This window comes from Ascaphus truei, chromosome 4, assembly GCF_040206685.1.
Source record: "Ascaphus truei isolate aAscTru1 chromosome 4, aAscTru1.hap1, whole genome shotgun sequence".
In the NCBI taxonomy this organism is placed as follows: domain Eukaryota; kingdom Metazoa; phylum Chordata; class Amphibia; order Anura; family Ascaphidae; genus Ascaphus; species Ascaphus truei.
In genome coordinates this window covers 106,154,485-106,179,404 of record NC_134486.1, presented here as the reverse complement: position 1 = coordinate 106,179,404, position 24,920 = coordinate 106,154,485, and the positions used below count along the sequence as shown (strand labels likewise).

General features: G+C 40.5%; 1 protein-coding gene across 2 annotated transcripts in view; it reads left to right on the top strand.

The window, feature by feature from the left end:
* The window catches only part of FBLN7 (fibulin 7), a 101,587-nt gene extending 77,068 nt beyond the window's left edge, over window positions 1-24,519 (top strand). The window contains exons 4-9 of one of the 2 annotated variants that reach the window (XM_075596346.1): window positions 7,207-7,290; window positions 8,527-8,652; window positions 10,034-10,171; window positions 11,393-11,530; window positions 19,155-19,293; window positions 20,808-24,519. In XM_075596346.1, the coding sequence (XP_075452461.1) occupies window positions 7,207-7,290; window positions 8,527-8,652; window positions 10,034-10,171; window positions 11,393-11,530; window positions 19,155-19,293; window positions 20,808-21,180 (998 nt within the window). In that variant the 3' untranslated portion in view covers window positions 21,181-24,519. The remainder of the gene's footprint in view (window positions 1-7,206; window positions 7,291-8,526; window positions 8,653-10,033; window positions 10,172-11,392; window positions 11,531-19,154; window positions 19,294-20,807) is intronic. The other variant, XM_075596347.1, reaches the window with a different exon arrangement.
* Window positions 24,520-24,920: the final 401 nt, after the last annotated feature.

Here is a 24,920-nt window from a genome sequence, read left to right as displayed (position 1 = left end):
TGCCTCCCCCTCCGTGGTGCCCGCGGCACGGCGTTCCGCGCGCCTGGTGACGCGTCTGGTGCGTGCGCTCCCTCAGCCCACGATGGGCACGCTTACACGCTCCTCCGCTGGTCTCCCTGATCCACCTGCTCCCTCCTCCCTGCCTCTGCATGCCGTCTTGTGGTCGCAGGTCACGCGCGCGATCTCCTTCTCTGGACTTCGTGCTCCTCCTGCGTCCTTCCCTTGCTCCGTGCGGTCCCTCTCTGTGTTGCAACCTGTGCGCGCGCATCCCCAGCTTACAGAGGGTGTGCGCACATGCTCTTCTTATCCTGTTCCCCATGTCTCCGCCTCCCAAGCCCTCCAGGCCATTCCCCTGACTGCCCCTTCTGTCTCCTCTTCTCTCCCTGTCCTATCCCTGTTGTCTCCCACTTCTCTCTCTACTCCTCCCCTCTCTCCTATTGGTATGCCCTCCTTTATAACCCCTGTCTGTCCACTTCTTCCTCGCTCTGCATAGTTCCTGTTTCCCTGTGTGTACCTGGCCTATGCTGTGCTCCCTCTGTGTTCCTGTTGTTTACTGCTCCTGTGTTATCTTGGATTTCCCTGGCTTTGACCCCTGCTTGTCCTGGACTACTCTGCTCTCTGGTATCCCTTGAACCCTGCTACGCATACTACTTCGCTTACCTCTGGCTTCCTAGGACCTGGCTTATACTCTGACGAGTCTAACCTCTGGACTCCTGGACATTGGCACACAGACACGACTACTCCTACGGACATCCCCAAGCGTTGCAAGTATAACTAACAACTCTTCCAACAGGCCCAGCAACGCCATACCACACTCCGGGCTTGCTCCCACTGCTGTGGGTGTGTGGTATCATACCATTCCCACCTCAATACTGGGGTCTAGCCAGGTCTGCGGGCATACAGGCGTGACACTGACTCCCTGAAGTACAAATATTACAGCTATCTAACCCCTAATCGTTTCCATCCTACTGACATTGCCTTTGTGCTGAAAGAAAACCTGAAAGAGCAGCATGTATGTGATCACATAGGTCAGGAGTGGCCAACTCCAGTCCTCAAGGGCCACCAGCAGGCTGAGCCACCTGTGCTGAAGCAGGGATATCCTTAAAACCTGACCTGTTGGTGTCCCTTAAGGACTGGAATTGGCCACCCCTGACATAGGTCATCGAACCCTAAAATCCTTTTGCATGTTTTAGCTTGAGATCTGAATACTAAAATGTGGCTGCCAGACAAAAGAATGACACCAACAACTAAATACATTTGATGTTGTTTATTGTCACCTGACTAAACTCTATGAAGAAAGCAATGCTGGGAATGAGTAATACTGTAATACCAGCAAGGAAAACTTCAATACACCTGTTCTACATGCCAAGGTTTAAAGTGGTAACATGAATATTTCGAACTAAAGACATAAACGCTGTTAGAAAGTCAACACCTACTCTATCAGAGCCAATGGAGAGAAACAGGAAAAAAACCTATTCATCCCTTAAAACCTTTAATTACCTTTCGACCAAATTAAAGAGTACCTTTCCTGCACCTAGATATACATTTTAAGAATGTTGTTATTAAAGGTACTTTGCTGCATTAATTAATAGGTTACCACAATGAACTTGGCATTGTATAAGAACTATAATTTATTGTAGAACCTTACTTGGAATGATGCACTTAACTCTTTGCTTCTGCATGACTCACAAAAGCCTTGCAGAACAAAAAGTTGCGGCAGCTCTTGTCAATAACAGAGTTAAAGCAGCCCTGTCACTTAGAAAACTATATTGAATTTGCTGTAAAAACAAAAGCATTTGCCCATTTAACACCTCCCTGCCTGTTTACATTGGTTTTGTAAGTTAATACTAATCAGCGGTTCACATTATGCACCCATAAAACACCTGTAAAAAAAACTAATGCAATACAGAACATGTCTATGCTCCAACCATCTCTTTTCTCGCTAGTTTAGTGAGCTGAGATCCATATTTCAATGGCTCCGGATAATAATTGTAGCTTCCGCCATAATGCCAGCCTTTACTGCACATTCAGAACACCAACCGACAAACTTGGTGATTATTGCAGTGCAGATGTGTACCACAGACCCGTACTACAGCTTTGCTGTATTGGCAAAATCCCAGACATGTCAATGACAATCACCGACTTTCTTTAAATCACACTGATTTTTTTTTGTCAGTCTCACTGATATTTAGCATCTGGGATCACAAGTGGAGTCTCACTGATCAAAGACAATAGTTTCCCATTAAAACTCGATTTTCTTGTCCAGAATCTCACATGTACAGTAGGTTGAGATCTATGTGTTGGAGTTGATTTAATTTTTTTTTTTAATTGAAGAGATTTGGGGGTTTAGAGTGGAAAGAGACTCTGTATCATTAATATTCAGTATATGCTAGTTTCCAGGGGGCAGGGCAAATGATTCCTTTTGAACTGCTGCTTTAATCCTGGAAGTCTTCTTAGCAACATCTCCAAGCCCAACACAATGGTTCATACATTCTATGCAGCTTTCTCCAGAGGCACATTCATAACTCAGGAATGAATGCTTTAGCAGTTACATTGATGCATGGAAAGGATAACAGATGAGTTATTGAAACAATTCAGAATGTTCAACATCTCCAGGGAGTCCTATAAATTATATATTTTTAATAGTCCTCTTTCTGCTAAATTAAAACAAAACTGCAGAGTACCCCAAAACTAAGTGGTTTTGAATAAATCTAAGGGCACAGCCCCCCCCCCCTTTCACATCTGATTGATCTCCCCCTCCTACCTCCATGTATTTCTCTCTCCCCCGTTGTCTCTCACTCTTCCCCATCTCTTCCTCACTCACAGTTCCCCTCACCTCTCTCTTTCTCACTCCCTCTCCCCTCGCCCTCTGATATCATGCAGTTACCCCCCGCTCTCTCAATCCCACTCCCTCAATCCCCCCCCTCCTGACACTCATTCCCCCCTTCCACCCTGGCCACACACACACTTCTCTCCCCCTCCTCCCCCCCCCACAGGCCTGTCTCTCTCTCCCGTCATTGCATGTCAGAAGCTGTGTCCGTGCGGAAGTCGGGCCCAGCTTCTGGTGCGCCACGCTGGGAGAGAGGCACCCGGCGTGGGAGAGAGTTAGGAGGCCCAGTGTCAGAGAGAGTCGCGTAGCAGCTGAGGAGAGCGAGGGCCCGGCAGCTGGACGCAGAAGTTGCACGTGACCTCTTGCCAGGCCCAATTCCCAGTGCTGGGCCCCCTGCAGCCACCGTGTCGGGACACTTGTCCTGGCTCTCCCCCTCTGTTGGAACCATTTTTCGCCATCTTTAAGGCTTATCTGAAAATACACCTCTTTAATTAAGCACCTGGGTAGCTCTGTTGCCTGATACTGTACATCTCACATGCATTTACCATGCAATCTTGCAGAAGCACTTATAATAACACCCCCCCCCCCCACACACACACACTGTCTCTAAGTTCTACCTACTTACCACTTAGATTGTAAGCTCTTCGGGCAGGGACTCCTTTTTCTAATGTCTGTCTACTTTTATGTATGGAGCACTTATTCCTATTATGTCACGTGTGTTACTGCTGTTAAGCGCTATGTACATGGTGGCGCTATATAAAGATAGTGTTATACTGTTTGCCTAAAAGTACTCACAAAGCTTTGTGACCATCGTGAGTGATGTGGTGGTAGTCACGACAAAACCCCTGTCAAACCTCTACAACTAAGCAAATAATTATCAAACTAAATAATTAACCCTTTTGCTGCCATAGAAAAAGCATTACGGGTCATAGAATAAAATGTATTAAAATTATTATCATTAAGATAGTTAAAAAAACAAATTGAAATCATCCTCATTACCATACCATATCAACAGCAAGTCATCTACAGTATACACCTTATATATTATACCTTCTATAATAAACAATACGACTCCGGGATAGGAAACACTCTTTATTACGGGTGGTGGTAGGGGGAGGGGTGGGGGCGGGGAAGGGGGGTGATCACTGTCTCAAAATTATTTTATTCCTTTTGTAACAATATACTGTACATTTGATAAAGGAATTTTTAATTTTCACAATGTGGCTGCCATGCTCACTTAATGGACATGACCTGTCCGATGCCGTCCGATGTTTCTTGCTGACTATATCCTATGTGTGTCGGCACACTCAATGCTACATGATGCCCACCTTGGTTTAATAGCGCAGAAGATGTCTCGGAAGAGCAAAAACGGTCTGAGCGCCAGTTCTGTGAGTTAACAACAGATTCTGTAACTGATACTGTACTGTGAGGTAGGGATTTTGCAATGCCCTTTAATGAATCATGGCATTTTAATGAATGTGTCATTAAAGAAAGCAAAAACCGGTTGGGCTGGCACCAATAGAAAGCAATGATTTATTTCTGATTTCTGTACTGCCTCTAGATGCAAAAGCCTACATCTTTACATAACACAGCTATTATATGTTCCAGGCATAATTATAAACAAGTGTTGTTGTTATGTTTCCCTGGAATTAAGGAGTACATATTTTTATAGTCCCACTGGCTATTTAAATGCTAATGAGTCACTAAATAACTGACATTGCTTCATAATGACTGGGAACCCTTGTTGTCTGGTATTGTTTATGAGAAGAGCCTCAGATGCAAACTATCAAGTGTCCTAGTGTGCCAGTGTGGCAAGGCATGTAACTCTCAGCTCATCTCTTAAAGTGGTGGATGGTGACAGGAAACAGAACATTAGGATAGGGAGATATGTTATCGTTGAAATATAAGCAAACCATTATGTTTAAACATCTTTAGCAATCTGCTGCTGTTTAGGAAACACAACATTCCCTGGTTTTATACCACCAGTGCATGTACCCGTTTGTGGTTTCTTCTGTAAACGTTATCTAATCAGATCTCCGGGATAAGATGCTGATGCCAGCCCACCTGTGCCCAACCTGTTCTAAGAGGAACAAAGATCAGTGTATGCTGAGAAGCAATTTCAAGGACACATAGGTTAATGCTCTTGACTTTTTTTTTTGTTGAGTAACTTCATGGTCTAGTTGTCCCTAGATATTTAGAATATGCTATTGATGGTGGAATGAATCAGTCTCTTGGCAGGAGATGGGGAATGGCTTGCCATGTGGCATTCATTGGCTGCATCTTTATAGACATTCCTCAGTCAGAAGTAACGCTAAAGGAATATAATATACTGGGAAAAGTTCGAAATAGCACCTTGGGTATCGGGAAGAAAGATAGAAAAGTAACAAAATAAATGCATGTTACAGATGTTGCTTTCTATTGATGCTTTTTGGAAGTTTAAACTGAAGACAAGATGTTACCAGATGAACTCATTTTAAGGTTACAGATTTTTAACTCCTACAGTGTCAGCGATGTGTTAAGCATTCCTTGGTAAGTAACTCCAGTAACTCCAGTAAGGCCAATCACTTAGAACTTTAATCCAAGTACCAATGCTCAGGCATTGAAGTAACATTGAATACACTCTTCTATTTTTGTAATCTTTCAAGCATTTAAAAATGTACTTCAAATTACTGAAGGCGACGATCATTGTGTTTATTATTTTATTATTACCACTAAACTATGTTTCACTATTTTTAGTTTTAGCAAGTGCTTCCTATGGTAAATATTTATATGACAGAAACCATCTATTTTCATTTTATCAAATGCATCTTGGATCCTATTTTTTTTAAAAAAAGGCCAAAGCCCTTTTCACCCGATTCAATAAAGCAAGAAGTAACCAAAGTAGGTACGTGAAAAGAAATCAGATGTCTTAATCCTAATGCGAATTACTGTAGCATGCAAATGAGTAACATTCACAAAATTACTCATTCATATGCTATTCAATAAACTTCAAAGTGCTGCGATAAGGCAATCACCATTTAGTGAACCTACTGTAATACGACAGCCTGGATGCGATAGAAAAAGAAAAAACACCCATAAAATCACAAGAACATTAACCCCTTAGAAACCAGTGGTCATGAAGGGATTCATCATGCTTCTCTGCATGGCCACTGTGATAACTAAAAGGTTAATAGTTCTGAAACCTCACCTCATCCTAACGTTCTACCCTTTTCCTGCCATAGAGGCTAGTAAGGCATTTCTATGCAATGTCTTGCTAAGCGCTGTTACGTACAAAAGGTTAACCCCTCTCACCTCATCCATAACCATCACCCGCCTTCACCCCCCACCCACCTTCACCTCAACACACCTAAACCCTCTCCATGTAAAAATGGCTACTGGCCTATTATGGCTAATAGCCCTGTAGGCCAAGCTAAGACAAGATTTAAAATATTACATTAAATAAAGGGGTCTTTTACCCCATGAAAACGTAGGTAGCCGCATTGGCACTGATGTAAATGAAAATGGACTTATCCAATCTTTGTTGAGGTCCTCAAGAGAATTCAGCGTCCCGGACCCCGAGCATCTGAAAGCAAAATTAAACGTCAAATCTTTGACTCTTCATAGGCCCCCAAAATGAAACAAAAGACAATACAAACTGCACTGTCAAAAATCTGTCTTTGGCCTACGTACATTAGGGAACCGTCCTCTTCTCAGTGTTGATAGAGGCCCTGAAATCCTCCGTTCTCTAGAGATCATTCCTTTGAAATAAAGACTTTCTTTTCTTCACCTATATTTCCGTTCCTCATTCTTCATAACTGACGCCCTTACTCATATGTCCTCTTCCGACCGAAGACTGAGGTAGGAGGTCGTCTTTTATATAGGGCCTGTTGGTATTGCAAACCGCGTCGGGATTTGCTTGGTTTACCACGTGTTTCTCACCTTTACTGACCACGGATGTTTTGGAACATTTTTCCCACTCTTTTCGGGGTAAGTGGACCGAATTTTTTTTTTTACGATTCCATAGTTGCTTTTTCAAAGTTACTGAGTGTAGAATAATATTTGGTGGAATTCTAAAAAGGAATTTTTCAAGAACATTTTTATTACTCAATGCTGATCACTGCAACTTTGAAACTAAAGCTGGGCAGTCTCCAGCAGAATGGGAGCTTGGGCTGTGACAAAAGCGCAACCGGCGGTCTTCCGCCACTACAACTCACCGCTGTGCAATTCGCTGGTCCTAAACCGGTCTACAGCCCCCGTTATTCCTAAAAGTCCCACAATTGGTGATTCTGAGTGCAAATCACGCAATTTGTAAATTGGCAGCTCCATATCTTTGTATTATGTAAGTCTTATTTAGTTCAGAGTCATAACGCATTTGTTTTTTGTTGATTCATTTACAGAGTACAGATATTACAGCATCAGCAAGGACAGCAAAGCAAAAGTGTTATCACTCATGTTACCAGGACTGAAGTGTGCTACCTACTGTACATTTGTTCTGTAGCAGAAGTCAATACTGTTTAATGATCATTTGCTACTAAACTAATCCTATAAAATGATGCGATATGCTAAAACATTGCTGAGCAACATATGCATGTTTGCCATTGCAAAATAATATCAGCTGCACCTCTCAGTTCTTCACAGTTAATCGAGAAAATGAATAAAAGCATTTTGTTAGAACCTCCTTCTATGGGTGTAGTTCATAGTGCACACGTCTGTCTTTATTTATATAGCGCCGTTAATGTACATAGCGCTTCACAGCAGTAATACACGTGATAATCATATAAATAACAAATAATACAAATAACACATAAAGAGAATAAGTACTACAGATGTAAAAGTAACATTTAGGAAAAGGATTCCCTGCCCCGAAGAGCTTACAATCTAATCTACATGAAATAGAGACGTGTGAGTTTTTTGAAAGCTTGCTACCGGATGAGTTCAAGAAATGGAAGGGCTCCGGCGCAACTGCGCATGACAGACTCCAAACAGCTCCCGGATGAATTCAACAAAACTTTATTCGCACAAAACACACTAGGGCTACACCACGATGAGTTCACCTATAAAGAAGTCTTATTATAGTTGGCAAATCTCACAATATTCGAAATAGAAATTAAAACACAATATACAATTAGAAAGTCTGCGTGCCTTGCTTGGTTTGGATAGATAATGGAATATTACGTTTCGGCAGAAATGTCAACCTCCAAGGAACACAATCGGTTAGATTTGTGGGCTCTCCATCGAATCATTTTATGTTGCAAAGATTCTGATTTTCATTACTGAAACTCCAGTGGGGTCTATAAAAATGCTGATACTAAATCTCAGCGAGACTGAAGGCAAATCAGAAAGACTTTCAGAAAATTAGTGTTGATAGGTCTGTTTCAGTACACATTAGCAATAATGTTCTCAGGTATTAGATACATTATAACGTACGTTCTTTGAGGTAATACATTGCTTATTGCTTCTGAGAAATGAGTGTTTGGCGCTGTAAATATTTTGATTAATTGAATGAAAAAATGATACAATCCCTGGCGCATACAATACAAAAATTATATATAGAATATAAATATATGAATTGGTATGTAAACCAATTACCCTTGTCCTTAAAGAGTTCACAGATGGATTGAGTCCCCAAAATTAATGTATAGTCCACTCCTCAGATGCAATGGAGATATTGCTTGAAGTATTTTGATTTAACTTGAAGAAAAATTTACCTTTCTTAGATGTCAGTCAATGCAGCAGCCATCCTTGTCAAAATGGAGGAACCTGTGTGGAAGGAAGTGACCAATACAAATGTAACTGTCCTCAAGACTACACTGGATCAAACTGCCAGTATCAAACACAAACAGGTACATGTGCCAGTTGAAAAGTCCCCTGGAATGGTGGTGTTTTTTGTTTTGTTTTTAATTCCAAGGAATACAGTACATACATTTCCGTATGTGGTACAGGAAGTATACAGGGGTGTATGAAACGTAGCAGTGATACTTCAACTTATATATAAGAGTTGCAGAACTTAGGGGTATGTTAATTATAGTGTGACATACATACGTGTTACCACATGTAAATTCAAATAACCACCACTCAAATGATATGGGTTTGGTAAATCTGCCCATTAGTCGCTTTCCATCTAAGGGTGGTGCTGCACTAATTTAGCTTGTCAGTGCAAAATAATTGTAGAACATTAATTGTTAACATAACAAGGAACTTCATAGCTTTGTTTTATTTCTTCAGCACCACACAACTGCTATAAGGTACAGTCTACAGGAACAACATGACCTAACATTACATGTGCTATTGCAGTAATTATGCACTGTGAGCTACTCCTGCACATACTGTAGAGCCGACGAGTATTCTATAACAAATCTGGGGCAATCACCAACAAGACCCAAGTACATGCTGGGTACATGCTGCAACATTTCTGCAGACAGATTAATGGCCCATCGGATTAACAGCGGGGGTCCCTGGCAGTCCCATTCAAACTGTTAATCCGATGGGCCATTAGTCTCTGCAGAAATGTCACTGAAATGTTGCAGCATGTACCTGGATCTTGTTGGTGATAGCCCCAGATTTTCCAAGGCAAGTGTAAGGCAAGTTTTAGAATACTCGTCGGCGCACCTGTAACTCACAGAATATAATTTATTTTTTCCTAACCCAACCATTTTTTGCAACACTTTAGGCTACTTTCACTAAGCTGCGTTAGGCTATTTAACGTGACAACCTAAGGTTTTGGCAAGTTCATAACAATATTGTACACAGTAAAGCTTATAATGGAACATTACCAAGGTTTTAATCTCATATAAAGCTTGGCTTTAATTATTCATCCCAAATTCGCTCTTTTAAGCTTAATGGCCGGAAATAACTCTATTTAAGCCGTACCTAACCCTGGCATTACTCCTGACCAGATACTGAAATAGGCAGGGGGAAGGTGGAAGAAGACACTCTGCATTGGAAGGTACCTTGACCTAAATAGGCTGTAAGGTGTCTACCAGCATGTGGAGGTTTCGTATATGGCAGAACACTGTTTATTAAATATGGCCCATTATCTTTACCCAGGTGGACCTAACCCTGCTTCACACATGCTAATATGACAAGCAGAGACAAAGGCAAAAGTGGTTTAGTCTGATTTCTTGTCAGGGACTGAACCTGAACCCCAGATGTAATCTGTTCAGTGGAGACTCCTACTCCTTTAGCAGTTGTGCTAAATGATTTCTTTTGTATTCACTTCCTAAGCACCCACTGAGTTGCCTGTCACCAATGATGCCACCTTTAATCGTAAACCTCGTTGCGCCAGAATTGACCGTACTCAGCACTGCAGCTGTGATGCAGGCTTCCAGATGAGCGGCACACCTGACAACAGCATATGTCAAGGTATGTAAACTCTCATCATGAGAATGATAACTGTGTCGAAGAAAAATGACAGTAGGTTGATGTAAATAAACTGCTTCTTGTCTTGTCTATTAACTGTTCTTTACCCTTCTCAAATGTTTTTTTATTCATCCACTTTAACAATTACTTTTTCAGATAACACTTTTCTCCCAATCCCCCCCTCCCCCCCCAAAAATACTTCACAACTACAATACAGCACACACCATTTTACAGACTGCCCTGCTTCAGAGACGGAGTCATGGTTTTCAGTCAGTGCCTTTCCTCACTGAGCCACTCCTACAGCTATGCTGAATTAATGATTATTCCATCTGTGTAGCTCATCCATTATCATTATTACCATTACCATCAAGTACAATAGCATTAGTCCTAGCAGGCTGCCACAATGAAGAAGTTGGATTTAGATCCAAGTACATGTTCCAAAAATACAAGTTGACGTAATGCAATGGTAGCCACGAGTTCTTGTAGTTGTATTGGTCCTGGAAGAATGTAGACCAGTTGTAGGTTGATAGGGGGAAGACTCCCCCGACGGGGAAGAAAAAGGCGGTGCACTGCGTGCCAACTGGTGCCTCGTGCGTTCCGGAAGTAGGAAGTAGAAACGGATGCTGGATTACGATTTTCAAAAGATTTAATGAACTATAGCAACATCAGTAAAAAGACAAAAATCATCTTAGGAGGAATTCTGACGCGTTTCGTGCATTTTCTGCACTTTGTCCAAGTGCACTTCTCCATTTTGTCCTTACAGTTGTAGGTTGATATCTTTTCATGGATCAACAAGACAATTCCCAAATATATTAAATGAGGCGCTGGTGGTGTGGATTGGTGGGAGGGGGGGCGGTGTGGCGGCTTGCTTTGCAGATATAGCAGCAATATCTACTAAACGGTGCCAAACCTTGAGGCACCTAACAATTCATTCATTTGAATGGACCACTAAGGTGTCTTAATGCTTACTACCTAAATAAATTAGACCTATGAGTGTTACATACAAGATAAATTAAGATAGCCTATGATTATACATGTACAGTACCTTCAAGCATTAGTGATACGACTACTAAATAACCTTTTGTTTTATTTTTCACATAATTGAGTGAAACACATCAGTTTATTGCTACTCTAAGTTGAAAGATCTGCAGCAAAACCTTTCTAGTGTGAGGAGCAGTGTTTGTACAAGAACAGCACAGTAATGTCAGTTTGCTTTCCATGCAGATATGAATGAGTGTGAAGTTTATAATGTGGATGGAGCTCCGCAGCTCTGTATGCACAGCTGTATCAACATTCCTGGCTCATATCGCTGTTCCTGTCCCAATGGATACAAGATCATTGGGGAGGGAAAAAGCTGTGAAGGTAAGATATTTGTATAATACATGTATAAATTATTATTATTATTATTAGAAATACCTATATTTATAGTTACCAATATATGTAATACTTTATTATATAGTAAAATAAATATATTAACTCCAGGGGGGTGGGGAATGGCTCTATCACTCAGGCCAGATCACTCATTTTGGATCTACCCATGGAATTTATGCAGTGGTCTTTCAGAGTGGCACATCTAGTGACCCAAGGACTAGATGTGGTCAACAACATGCAATGTGATAGTCATTTAATCAGAGTAACAGACAAGGAAGTCAATGGAATGACAAAGAGATGGAGGGCTAAACAGTGTAGAGTGAGGCACAACACGAAGGGTAGAGCTTAATAATACCAGTGCTGGTTACTTGCTATGTATACCTACTGTAGGGCTTGTGCAAATATGCCATGTCCTAGGACACTGCTGGCAAAAAGTCTGCCAACAGTCAGTGCTATATGCAGTCTCTCCATTACCTCTAGTTATCATTTATAAAAGGTAATATTACATTTAAAAAATGTATTAATTTGCTTGACAATAACAAGCATTCCACCAAATGTACAGGTAAGAACAGACTATCCCACACTGTCTTGTATCGACTTGTGAATGTTCTAAATACTTCTGTAGAATTACATAATTAACGTCACATTAAAAGCTTTTTCCACAGTGTTAATGTAATGGGACTAACATATTGTTATAGAATGACTCTATCAAGAAAACAAAATGTAAGGACAAATTAACCCATCTATCAACATCACAATTTTATTTAAATTGTACCCTAAATTCCAAGAAATTATTAATTTGTACAGCAAGTTTTGGATTGCTACAGTACGTGCACTGCTGGCCTCTTTAGGAACAAAAAGGCTCTGTTTATCAACGTCTCAGAGGTGAAAAACTGGTGCAAAAAGTGGTGAAAATGCAGAAGAGAAATCGGTTTTACAGATGGGAGACTTAAAAACGGCCCTGTCTTCTGGTCTGCGATATGAAGAAGCTGGGAGGGTACAACAATGACATATACAGTATGTAGGGGCCTAAATATCAGGGCAAAACTGGAGCATGTTCACGGGCACATATGCATCAAAGTGTTTTGCTCCAATTTTGCCCCATCTGCCCTAGCTCGCACCTTACGGCGTTGGGGAGGAGTTATAGGGTGCATAGATTATAATGAGATGCAGTATATCACAGTCTGCCTCTCTCTGCACCATTCCTTTTGCCTTTTCTTTGCCCCCTAAAATACCCAATTTCTGAAGTGACATAAATCCAAAAATTCATCATCATATGTAAGAAACTGTTCTTACATATGCCGCAGCTCTGCTCCAAAAAAACCACTGAGCCGTGCGTCTAAACCAGAGGAGGGCAACTCCAGTCCTCAAGGGCCACCAACAGGTCGGGTTTTCAGGATATCCCTGCTTCAGCACAGGTGGCTCAATAAGTGGCTCAGTCGAAGACTTGCACCACCTGTGCTGAAGCAGGGATGTCCTGAAAACCTGATCTGTTAGTGGCTCTTGAGGACAGGATTTGCCCACCACTGGTCTAAACACACCTTTCTCTACGTTGATACATAGCCTGTATTTACTTAAACAGTGTATGTGGAGCATATGTTCTCTGATGGAAAAGTGACTGAGGTGTCTCTTAACCCTTTGGGTGCCCCATGATGTAGCTAACATCGTGGGGTCTGGCTCTCAAGGTCCCCCCAAGACGTAGTGTCTACGTCACATACTTGTTGCTAGGAGAGATCAATTGTGGGCTTCTGTGGAGGGCTAAACATGGTTTGGGGGACAGCAGACGAGGAGTCCTCTTCCGTCCTGTTATCCGTGTCAGTGACGCCGCGATCACATGATCGTTCGCGAGGAGCGGTCACGTGATTGCGATGTTCCGGAGGGGCTGAGCACACCAGTGCCAGGTCCGCTTAGACACTCAATGGGTTAAAATAATAGTATTCCAGAAGGGTCATAATAAGAGTTGTAAGATCAGAGGGCGTCTAATAAATCTGAACAGAAGTGCTAGGGGGTTATTTAGGAAAATATCCATGCTCCAAAACAATTACACCAGATTTATTAAAATAAACTCGCAGGTGGCTTTCTATTGGATTTATTTTCTTTAATAAATATGGTGCTATTATTTTAAACAAATGCTGTCGCTGTTCCTTGTATTCCAGTCCTGACTCTCCATGGTATTCTATCTCCCTCTGTTGTATTATGGACCACATAAGAATCCTTATGGGATTTATTAATGATAATAATAATAATTTGCTCTTACATAGCACTACTAATGAATGCAGAATGTAATATTGTAGAACAATACATTCCCCACGAGTCCCACTCCCTGCCACGTAGATCTTACAGAACATTCTAATTTTGATGCTGGAGTCTTAAAGAAATTAAATGACCGGCCCAATAAGCTGGTAGTAGAATCAAAATGTTCCACTTCACTGTTCAGTGTCTTTATCACCAAGCTACTACTTATCTAGATATATTAATCAATAAAGATATAACTGTTACTACTCAGACATTTCTTGGGTCTAATGCTACATGATAACTATTTATATAAAGTAATCTTGTTCCTTACAAATTAAAATGCTATTATTGGCCAAACCTACTTAAATATGTGAAACAAATAACTATCTGTATAAGTTAGTCTGAGCCTGCAAGCTTTATACAGTATTTGCAGTGAGACAATGACTGCATTCTAAAACAGTGGTCAAAGATCAAACTTCTCAAAACCTGTTTGTATTTGGATATTCTTATAGTACAGTAATGAAAGCTTTCACTGCAGCCATACCTAAACAATAGGGCTCACTGCAGGGTATTATTTATCAAATACTTCCAATTTCCAAATTCCCTGAGATGAAGAACTATTTTATAACTAAATTGTAATTTACGATCTACAACGTTTTCATTGTTTCATTTTATAACGATTGAATTATAATAGTTTAATCAAACACAGAAACACATTTATGGACTTACAGTACCGTATGTATTAAGCGTCGCAAACAGCTTTTTTGGGTGCACAATTGGTACTTGATAATATAATATTGTGCGCACCTATGCACTAACCAGAACATTCTCAATCTCCGCCACCAGTGCTAAAAAGGAGTTCTCTTTTGTGATGCACAGAAATAGATTGGATTAGGCGCACAGATGTTGATGGTACTGTATGTACTAAAATTTAGTAATTGTGTGTGCCCCCCCAAAAAGTAGAAGGAGCGTCAAAACAGTTTGCCAAGAACAACTTGGCGTAAACGCAAAAAAGTCTGTTTATTGTTAGCACACTATTGCTTTGGATCAACCCAGAAATGTATCTGATGCAGCATGGATGTTTAATGTTAAGTTACTGAAATGTATTATTTTCACGGAGAGGCTATTAAATGTAATATTACACTAACAATTTAGATTTACTATTAGTAGTTACAAATACAAAAATGTACACATCTCTGTTTTAATTTCACTTACAGTAATTTTAATTGTATCTGTCAGGCATTTAACAAGACGATGTAGTGCGTCCAAAATAATGTCAAACTACAAATAATGAATGATACGCATGAAGTCTTTATACTGACATTTTATGAAGATGTGCATGACGCTTCACCATTTAAATGTTTACACCGAAAAAATGTAAAGTACAGGCATACCCCGCATTAACGTACGCAATGGGACCGGAGCATGTATGTAAAGTGAAAATGTACTTAAAGTGAAGCACTACCTTTTCCCCCACTTATCGATGCATGTACTGTACTGCAATCGTCATATACGTGCTGTAATGTATGTGCTCACCACAAGCCTGGACTGAACCGCGGGGCTGAGGTGGGGATAGATATGCACCGACCTTAGGCCACGGAGTCAGGTCCGGAGTGCAGATTCCGTAGTCAGACATAGCCAGGTCAGGATTGGAGAAAACAGGGTTAACGTTATCCAAGCAGGGGTCAAGGTAGGCGGCACAGGAGCAGTGGTCGAGGATACAAGCCGAGGTCGTTATCAGGGAATACAACAAAGCTTCTTCAGCGAAGACAACAGGGCTTCAGGGATTAGGGAACAGTAACTGGGAATCCAGTGCTTCAGCACAGAACGGCACCCCCTAGCCGGGTACAGCCGAGAGTGGTGGAGACCACTGGGAAGAGGAACTGCAGACAGGAAGGTCACAGGAACCAGGGGTGCAGACAACAGGACCTGGGAATCCAGTGCTTCAGCACAGAACGGCACCCCCTAGCCGGGTACAGCCGAGAGTGGTGGAGACCACTGGAAGGTCACTGGCAACAGGAACTGCCGACAGGAAGGCCACAGGAACCAGGGGTGCAGACACGCCACAGGAAACACTGGGGAAACCAGCGTAGCCGCTTCAGCGCTGCAGCGAAGTCTGCCAGGAACAAGGGAAGCAGCACGGGGCTGCTATGCAAGGAGGCCTTGGGAAGCAGGGGACTGGAAGCAGTATACAAGGCACAAGGAGACCTAGCAGGCCAAACAGAGAGTCTGTGACAAGCACAGTTACTTGCAACTTGGATTGCAAAGTCTATATCCAGCAACTTCCTGAGGGTGGGGCAGGAACTAAATAGCACAGGAGGCCAATCAGGCCAGAGCTGCACAGGAGGCAGTAGGAGGCAGGTGATTGCAGAAACAGGGAATAGTTTGTCTGGAACCTGCAAAGCTCCGGATGGATGGGCTCCAGCCAAACCCAGGAGTGGATTCCTGACACGTGCATAACTGATGTAAATAAAGCATTTGTAACAACAGGCTCTATAGTGTCCCCGCTTGCGCACAGCTTCCGTACAGGTAGAGAGCTGGTATTGCTGTTTGGGACGTGCTGACAGGCACATGCGCGAGCTGTCGTTTGGCTATTGAGCGATATGTCCTTACTCGCGAGTGTACTTAAAGTGAGTGTCCTTAAACCGTGGTATGCATGTATAACCTTAGTACAGGAGCCCATTAGTATGTTGCCAATAATAGAATGGACATCAGAGTGAAATTTTCTTCTTGTTCTGGTTGACTGGCCAATTGTGAGAAGAGAAGTGAGAACAACAGATGTCACATCACAAAATGGCTTTAGGCACCATTAGGAATGATGGTAGTTAATGACTAAAACACTGCATCTTTCTATGCACCATCACACAACAGTCATCGTACTTTAGAGAATAAACTTCATGGCTTACTATGTTCTGCAAGTTAAGTGAGAGTTACAGGAAGAGATAAAAAAAAAAGTGGATTAATTTAAATGTTTATTATTTTTTTGGAATAAACTCATCCAATAAAACAGTAAAAAATATTGTATTTTTTTACACTTAACATTGTTAGTAAACACAAAATTAGAGATGGGCAAGCTGGGGAACAAAATCTAAACCCTCCCCCCTGAATTCCTGGTATTTGCACCCCTCAGAACCACAGCTTGGTCCATTGTGTCTAAGCTTACGGTGAAAACAAGGCAAAACCTGTGTTCTCAAAACAGAATTGGTGAGCTCAGACCTACCCCTATAACAGAATGCATTAGTCACACTATATAACTTTCAATACCTTTATGGATTATGCTGCAAGATGAAAAAGTGATTACAATTGGCATACTGTTATGGAATACAAATACAAAAACCCTGTGCACCTCCCAAATTGGCTTGCAATTTATTAGTGACATTTTACATTTTGATCCTGTCTTTTAACAAAGGAATCATTTAATTGCAGCTTTTTCTAAAAAAAAAAATAATAATAAATAAAAAAAAATGTAAGCCTGCAAACCCCGTCAAGGTAAACTCCATTTAAGTAGGTACCTATACTACATCTATTATATATTTTGGAAAGTTGTTTGCTTCACTATGCATTTGGACACCTCATAAGGTATAATAACCAAATGTTGCATGATGGTTCCTGAGATCAAGGAGCAGGGTTTTGTCTGTTTGGAAATCGGATGCATTCTATTTTTCATTCTGGGTTATTACAATTTCACTAAGCAAGTCAGCCACTCGGTGGCATACCTGGTAGGCTATATATCTGGCATGTGACCTCATACTGATGATCTCATATGTAGTGCAGTTGTTGGTATCGGCCCACAAAATGTAGCCACTTACACTAAACTAAATAAACCGCACAGAATAAACAATCATGATGTGGTACACGAGCAAACATAAAACAAGGGGTGGGATGTGAAATCTAGCATTTGACACTATATTGCTGCATCGTGACTTTACAATAAGCAATTTAGCAAGACCGCCGCAACTTAAAATGGTTTTTCATTTGTAAATAATATAACCAGCTGATTACGGCTTTCACACTCCCAGTAGCTCACATCCCACCCCTTGTTTTATGTTTGCTCGTGTACCACATCATGATTGTTTATTCTGTGCGGTTTATTTAGTTTAGTGTAAGAGGCTATAATTTGATACGGGCTGTGACCCGTGCCTCAGGGCCAATCAAATCACATTTTGTGGGCCGATACCAACAACTGCACTACATATGAGATCGAATTAAATATGCATTATGGTTGATATCCATTGTTATTAGGCCTGCAATATATTTTGCAAGTCTACCTTTTGTGGTGTGAATCAGGTGTTTTCTCCAATTGATTACACTTGTATGTTACACGTAGCGCTATGGTACTATGATTGTTAGCCTTGGATACCTGTCTTACTGAATACAGGTTTTTTTAATTAGTGCTGGATTTGGGGTTTCCTGTATTATACCTATGTGAGCTCTTCTCACAACTATTAAGTACTTACCTGTAGGTTGCTTATTAGGTCCCCTTGCAGTTTATGTTTGTATATATGTTTGTGATTGTTGTTCTAATGTGTGTACATAATCAAGATTAGCTGTTTATGAAATTCCTTTTAATTTTATGTAATAAAATAATAAGTACAGGTATTAACTTCAACAACCATATCAATTGTGACACCGAGTGCAAATTAAAGGGTGTTTCCTCTCCTTCATCATTCACTAACTACCCATTCCCCCTATGCACCTCTGTCTTCATTTATTTGACTGTATATTAAGCTGTAGCGAGAGTCCACTTCCCTCTTCTCTCCCCTTTCCCTCCATTAGCAGAATACATTTAGAATGTAAAACAATGTTGTGATCAAGGTTGCATACAGTATGACATACCACTTAACCAGAAAACACAGAAGAGACCCAGATAAGTGGCTGGTTTGATTAATATTACAAAATGTTCTTGTTTCATTGGTTCTCAGACCTCTCCTCAGGGACTTATGCCAGCCAAGGCTTTTGGGGTAACTAACCAATTGTCTATTCATATGCATCATCTGTGTAAAAGTACATGCATCCTTCATGAACTGACTCTAAATTTGAGTATAAATGTGCAAACCTGTTTTTCTAAAAAGGTTCCTTTATAAGCTGCAATGCTCTGCTTGTATAACCAGAAAAAGTTCATTTCAATGTTATTTGTTGATTTGCAAGAGTGACAAAACTGGGGGAAATTGGTGATTTTCAATATTCAAAGACATACAGTAAATGCTCACATTTTCCGTGTATAGGTCAAAGTTCCTCTTTGAGTAAGATATTTACATTTGGTGTTTTCTTTCCTCATATTTGTTATTTTAATTTTTTTTTAGCAGTGGAGCAGTTTTCCCAACATTTACGTCCAGTCTTCAAAGTTATTATTAAACTGATTACTCTGTTTCACTTACAGATATAGATGAATGTAATGCTGCACAGCACAACTGCACCAGAGGAACAATGTGCATTAATACAGCAGGTGGCTTTCAGTGTGTCTACCCTGAGTGTCCAAAATCCAACGGGAATATCAGCTACGTCAAAACATCCCCAACGTAAGTGCAGGCAACAACTGGTACAGAAATGCCTTTGTCACATTTATCCTGAAAAAGTCCTCTCATGACCCAACCTCGCCTTCTAACTAACACCCAATCTCCCTTCTCCCATTTGCTTTCAAACTACTTAAATGTATTGTTTATAGCTGCATGATACACTTTCCTCTAACTAACTCATGGTTTCACTTCAATCTGGACTCCTCCTAATCACGCCACAGAGACTGCTCTAACAAAAGTTGTCAATGGCTTCAAGGCAAAATCACAGGGACAGTTTTGTTTACTAATGCTACTAGACCCTTCTGCCTTTTATACTGTCTACTACCCTTTCCTACTCCATACTCACAATTCGATTGGCCTTCTTGGCACTTTCTTTTATTGGTTCTCTTCCTATCTACCTTATCGTTCCTTTGCTGGCACCTCCTCTTCTTAGTATTAGTGTTACCCAGGGCTTTGGTCTATGACCTCTTTCACTTATGTCCTTACTCCAGTACCCTGGGCAAGGTAATACAGTCATTTGGCTTTTACTACTACATCTATGCTGATGACATGCAAAGCACTTCCTCTCTCCAGACTTATGTTACTAATTGCATTTCTGCTACGTCCTCCTGGATGTCCCATCACTACCTCACAATCAACACACAAACAGAACTAATCATTTTCCCTCCCTCTAAGACTAATCGTATACCTGACTTCTCGCTGACAATGGTTAACTCCACTCTCGTCCCTATACCACAAGCCAGATGTCTAGGTGTCACACCTTTATATCACTTATCCAGTACCTCACTAAGTACTGCTACTTCTAACTCTGAAAAATACTGCAAAAATACTCCCCTGCCGCACCATGCAATCCCCCCAAATTCTTGTTCACGTACTTTTAATATCGCAACTGGACTACTAGATTCCAGCCTAAACAAATTCTCACCTACAAAGCTCTCCATGACAAAGCCCGTTTCTATATTTGCAGTCTATCCCCAAGTACTCTCCCATATGCAGTCTCCTCTCAGCTCATGAGATAAATATAATATTAAAGCAGTGGAGTTCTCCTTCTGCCACCCTTGGTTTGGTTGGTGTACATGTGCGTGGGGAGGGGGGATTGGACGTTCTTTGTTTAAGAGGAAGAAGGGACTCTCTTGTACAAAACTTTGCCCCACAGCATCCATACATGGGACTCTACCTCCTCCTGTGCTCTGTTCTCTGACCCCAGAGGAAGACTCCATATTGTGCCTTCCAGCAGCTGCAAGATCCATGCAAGTTCTAGTTTAATACAAAGGTAGTTAGAAGGCATATTGTGGTGTCAATAGACACGGTGTTCCAGATTGCCATTTAGTAAATCTTCCCCTATGTATTAAGCTACATATTAAGTTGTATTGACTTTGATCATGCATTTAAGTTTTTCAGATCATTACAATAGGAAGTTGTACAATTCCAAAGTATTAATCCATTGAGCCTAAATTGTTATTTTAGACAAACTTTGTTACTACAGTATATGCTTTCTTATATCTTTTTCTCAATAGCCAATGTGAGCGCAACCCATGCCCAATGGACAGCAGGTCATGTCATCATGCACCGAAGACCATCTCCTTCCATTACCTCTCTCTGCCTTCCAGTCTCCTCACCCCAGTCACACTCTTCCGTATGGCAACCGCCTCAGCTCCTGGACGGCCAGGGCCCGACAGCTTGCGATTTGGAATAGTGGGAGGTAACAGCAGAGGAAACTTTGTGATGCAACGATCAGACAGGCAGACCGGAGAACTTATTCTTGTTCAGAGCCTGCAAGGGCCACAGACCATAGAAGTGGATGTGGACATGTCAGAGTACTTAGACCGCATGTTCCAGGCTAAGCATGCCTCAAAGATCACAGTTTTTGTGTCTCCTTATGACTTTTAAGGCAAATGGATTGAACAAATGAGTTCATAAAAAAAAAACAAATGTCAAAAGATTTACTTTGTTTGTCTGTGACATACAGTAAAAGGACTGTAAAAAAATCCTTTTTGGATAGAGTACAAGCAATGGTTACCAAAAAAAATCAATGAATGCATACTGTACCAAGTACATCACAAATGCAGCACAAGATATGTCAAGTGAAAAAGTATATATTTTAATTATGGCATTGAAAAAGGTAGCAAAATTGCTTCCCTTTATTGTTTGATTAGTCAGTTTAATCGATCATTGGAATGCCCAATAGTGAACAGTTTACCAAAATGAATAAAGGACTGTAGTAGACTTGGTTAATAAATGAAAACGCAGACTGTGTCACATGTACATAATGGACAAACACAAAGGTAATATCAAGCTATATATTTTTTCCAATGAGTATGAATGGGACATATACCCATCCCTTGCAGAATTGCAAGGTTCGCTTTCTATTGAGTTTTTCAGCCTCACATTTTCATTTTATCAAAAAGCTATTGATTTTTTTTTGTTTTGGACCAGATCTACAGTCTGTGTCTATATCTGTAATGTCGCCATTTAACATTGGGGTACTGAGTTTACTGGGACTGTCCCGAATGTGTAGGGAACGTTCCATGATCTAACAAGCTGGTCAGGACTTGGGTTGTATGTATTTGCTTGAGTAAAGTATTGTTTTGGAATTACCTAGATACAGTATAAACAAAGGAAGAACTAAGATGATAGGGACAAATAAAAGAAGGCAGAGCACATGATCAGTTCTCTATACAGAGGTCACTTATTGGTAAACACAGGAAAAAAGTGCACTAGCCATTCACAAGAGTGCCAGACTGCCAGTTGGCTTGACTGAAAGTTGATATCCTCATAAGAGATTTATATTTCTCTCAAGTAGAAAACTAGAACTAAGGACATTCTTACCTGTCTTTTATTAAATATCATTAAACCTGTTCTCGCTCTATACTGAACATATATATGTATACTGTATATATTAAGTACATGAATTATGTATCATATGAGGACTTGTAACATATAGTGCACCAAAAACACAAACAATATTTAATCTTTTTTTACTCATCTTGGCCAAAGAAGTCAACAAGCACTCCATACGGTACTATACTGTATATGATTTATTCAACAAAATAGTACTGAAAGCACTAGAACATTTAAATGACTAATTGTGGTGGGATGACATCTCGCTCATTCTGGTAATTCAACATTATATACACACCTGTCTAGGAGCAAAAAGTTTGCACATCTTTGGGAATTCAGCAAAATTGACAGTTTCCACCCTACCCCCCCCCCCCCAATAAAAATGACTAGGTTAGGTGATCAAATTATGCAAGATCGCGTGACTTTGGTAACACAATAAATAAAGGGGAAAATCTTGCTAAAAATAAAAACATTTTTTGAACTTGATGAAAGGTTGCCTGATTGTCGCAACACCAGTCAAAATGGGGAAATTGTAGCCAATTTGGAGCAATTATAGGTTTTAGAAAAATCTGGATCAACATTTCCATGAAATTCTCCAAAACAAAATTGCAAACTGCTATTGCCAACATTCGCACATCTCTACACCTGAGTTTCCCCAATAATTGTCATGTCCTTATATAAACCTATACTTTTACTTTTCTGCAATATTGAAATATTGGGCTTGCAGAAATTGCAGGAATATGGGCTATATTTGGCAAAACTTTTTCTAGTGCTTTTTATTTACATTTTTCATACCGATTTGCAAATGATGAACATTTTTTTTCTTGCTTTACCTCTCTCCCCCAGTGAATCTTTTCCATACTAAATATATTTCCTCTCTGCTGCTTTTTGTTGACTGCCCTTCAAATGCCATATATCCCCTCTGCTGAGCTCAACAACGTTGTGAGAAACGGTTTAGGAAAAGCTTTACCCATTATATTCCTGGTTGGATATTAAAAAAACTGAACACTTGCAGTATATAGCATATTTGTACTGTATCAAACAAAAAAAATCACATATTGGTCATATGTAACAGGCAGGGCATCGGAAATATGGAAGTCCACAGGCCGTATTCAATATGCTGAGAAATGTATTCATGAAATCAACACAGTACACTAACTTCTATTCAAGTGAATGCATCATTAAATGTGCAGTATCTGCTTCTCACCGTATGGAAAAGAGGTCTCTATATCAAGCTAAAAAAAAAGTATGATCTAAAACACAACAATTTGCTTTGAGAGTTTCTGCGTGCTACCTTGTCATGAGTAAGAATCTTGCTAAGCACATTTCTGTTCTTTGACGCAGTGAAGCAACAATTTTTGCTAATGCTGCACAGCAGCATTGTAATGAAGTAGCCCATATAGGAACTGTCCCAATCTGACCCTGCTTGACTTCCTAGATTAGATGAAGTGCAATCATGACAATATAATATTAGAAGTAAGGCCTGCATCTGATATTCACTTGCCAATGCAGGAACAAGCTGAGCCAGCACCTGCAATCCACATGCCAATGCAGGAACAAGCTGAGCCAGCACCTGATATTCACATGCCAATGCAGGAACAAGCTGAGCCAGCACCTGATATTCACATGCCAATGCAGGAACAAGCTGAGCCAGCACCTGATATTCACATGCCAGGGCAGGAACAAGCTGAGCCAGCACCTGATATTCACATACCACCTTCAGTATCTAATCATGACAAAGCAGTCTCATAAGTGGAGGTCATTTTCAATGAGCCTTGCAAATATTTAACATTTTACTGTTGATCCTACAATAGCCATACATTTTCACAATGTGCTCGATATGGAAAAATGTATGCAAAAGCTATTTATAAAGAGTGAAATGTATAGGCCCACCAGGGAATATGCATTGGAGGTCAGAAAGTAGTAAGTAAAACAATGAATGTATTTGAAGGGCTGTTAAAAATTACCCTAACTTATAGGCTTCCCTTACGCTAGCTACCCCCTTGGTTTAAGATATTCTTTTACAAACTTCCCTTAAGTTCTTTCACACCCATAATATAGGGAGCAGCAGTTTAATGCATGATTACTTATCAAGTACATTTCAGAGGTTTCTGAAACCTCAGGACAAGACTGGTCTACTAATATGCATTACTGTGTATTCAGCCTTCTATAGAGTGTCTGTAGAATCCTGGTTCTGGAAGGGTATAAAGAGTGGACTTTAGTCATTGGAGACCTGGACCACGTAAAGGGTAAAGCAACTGACTACAGTGGCTGCAATACTGGGATTAATGCTGTATCCCTAACTAGATCTACAAGCGGGAATCAAACTATAACTTTGTACTTGAAAATTCTGTGTACCAACTATGTAATAAATACCCTCTCACAATACTATCCTGGAAATTAATTATTTGACTGCTCACATCCCAAACTTCCGCATGTCACACAAACCAAATAATGTTTTTTTTTTTGTCATTTAAATTGAGCAATTTCTACCAGACAATAATAAAGACAAATCAGTGACAGGTCTCAAGCACTATAGGTTCACAGCAGAATATTTGTATGCGGGAGGAAGGGGGATCTCCAGAAGTATGCATCTCTTCAAACCTTCCTCCAGATAATATAGGGGCAGAAGCCTGTGCTGAAAAGGAGCACAGCTGTGGTACCCGGCTGAGAGATATACTAATGGCTATGTAAAGTATATTTAAAGGTGTCTCATCCCAAGCGTTCCTAAAAGGATTTCCGTAAGAACTATAATGAGTTAGCAAGCCTAAGGTAAATAGAGACTGGAA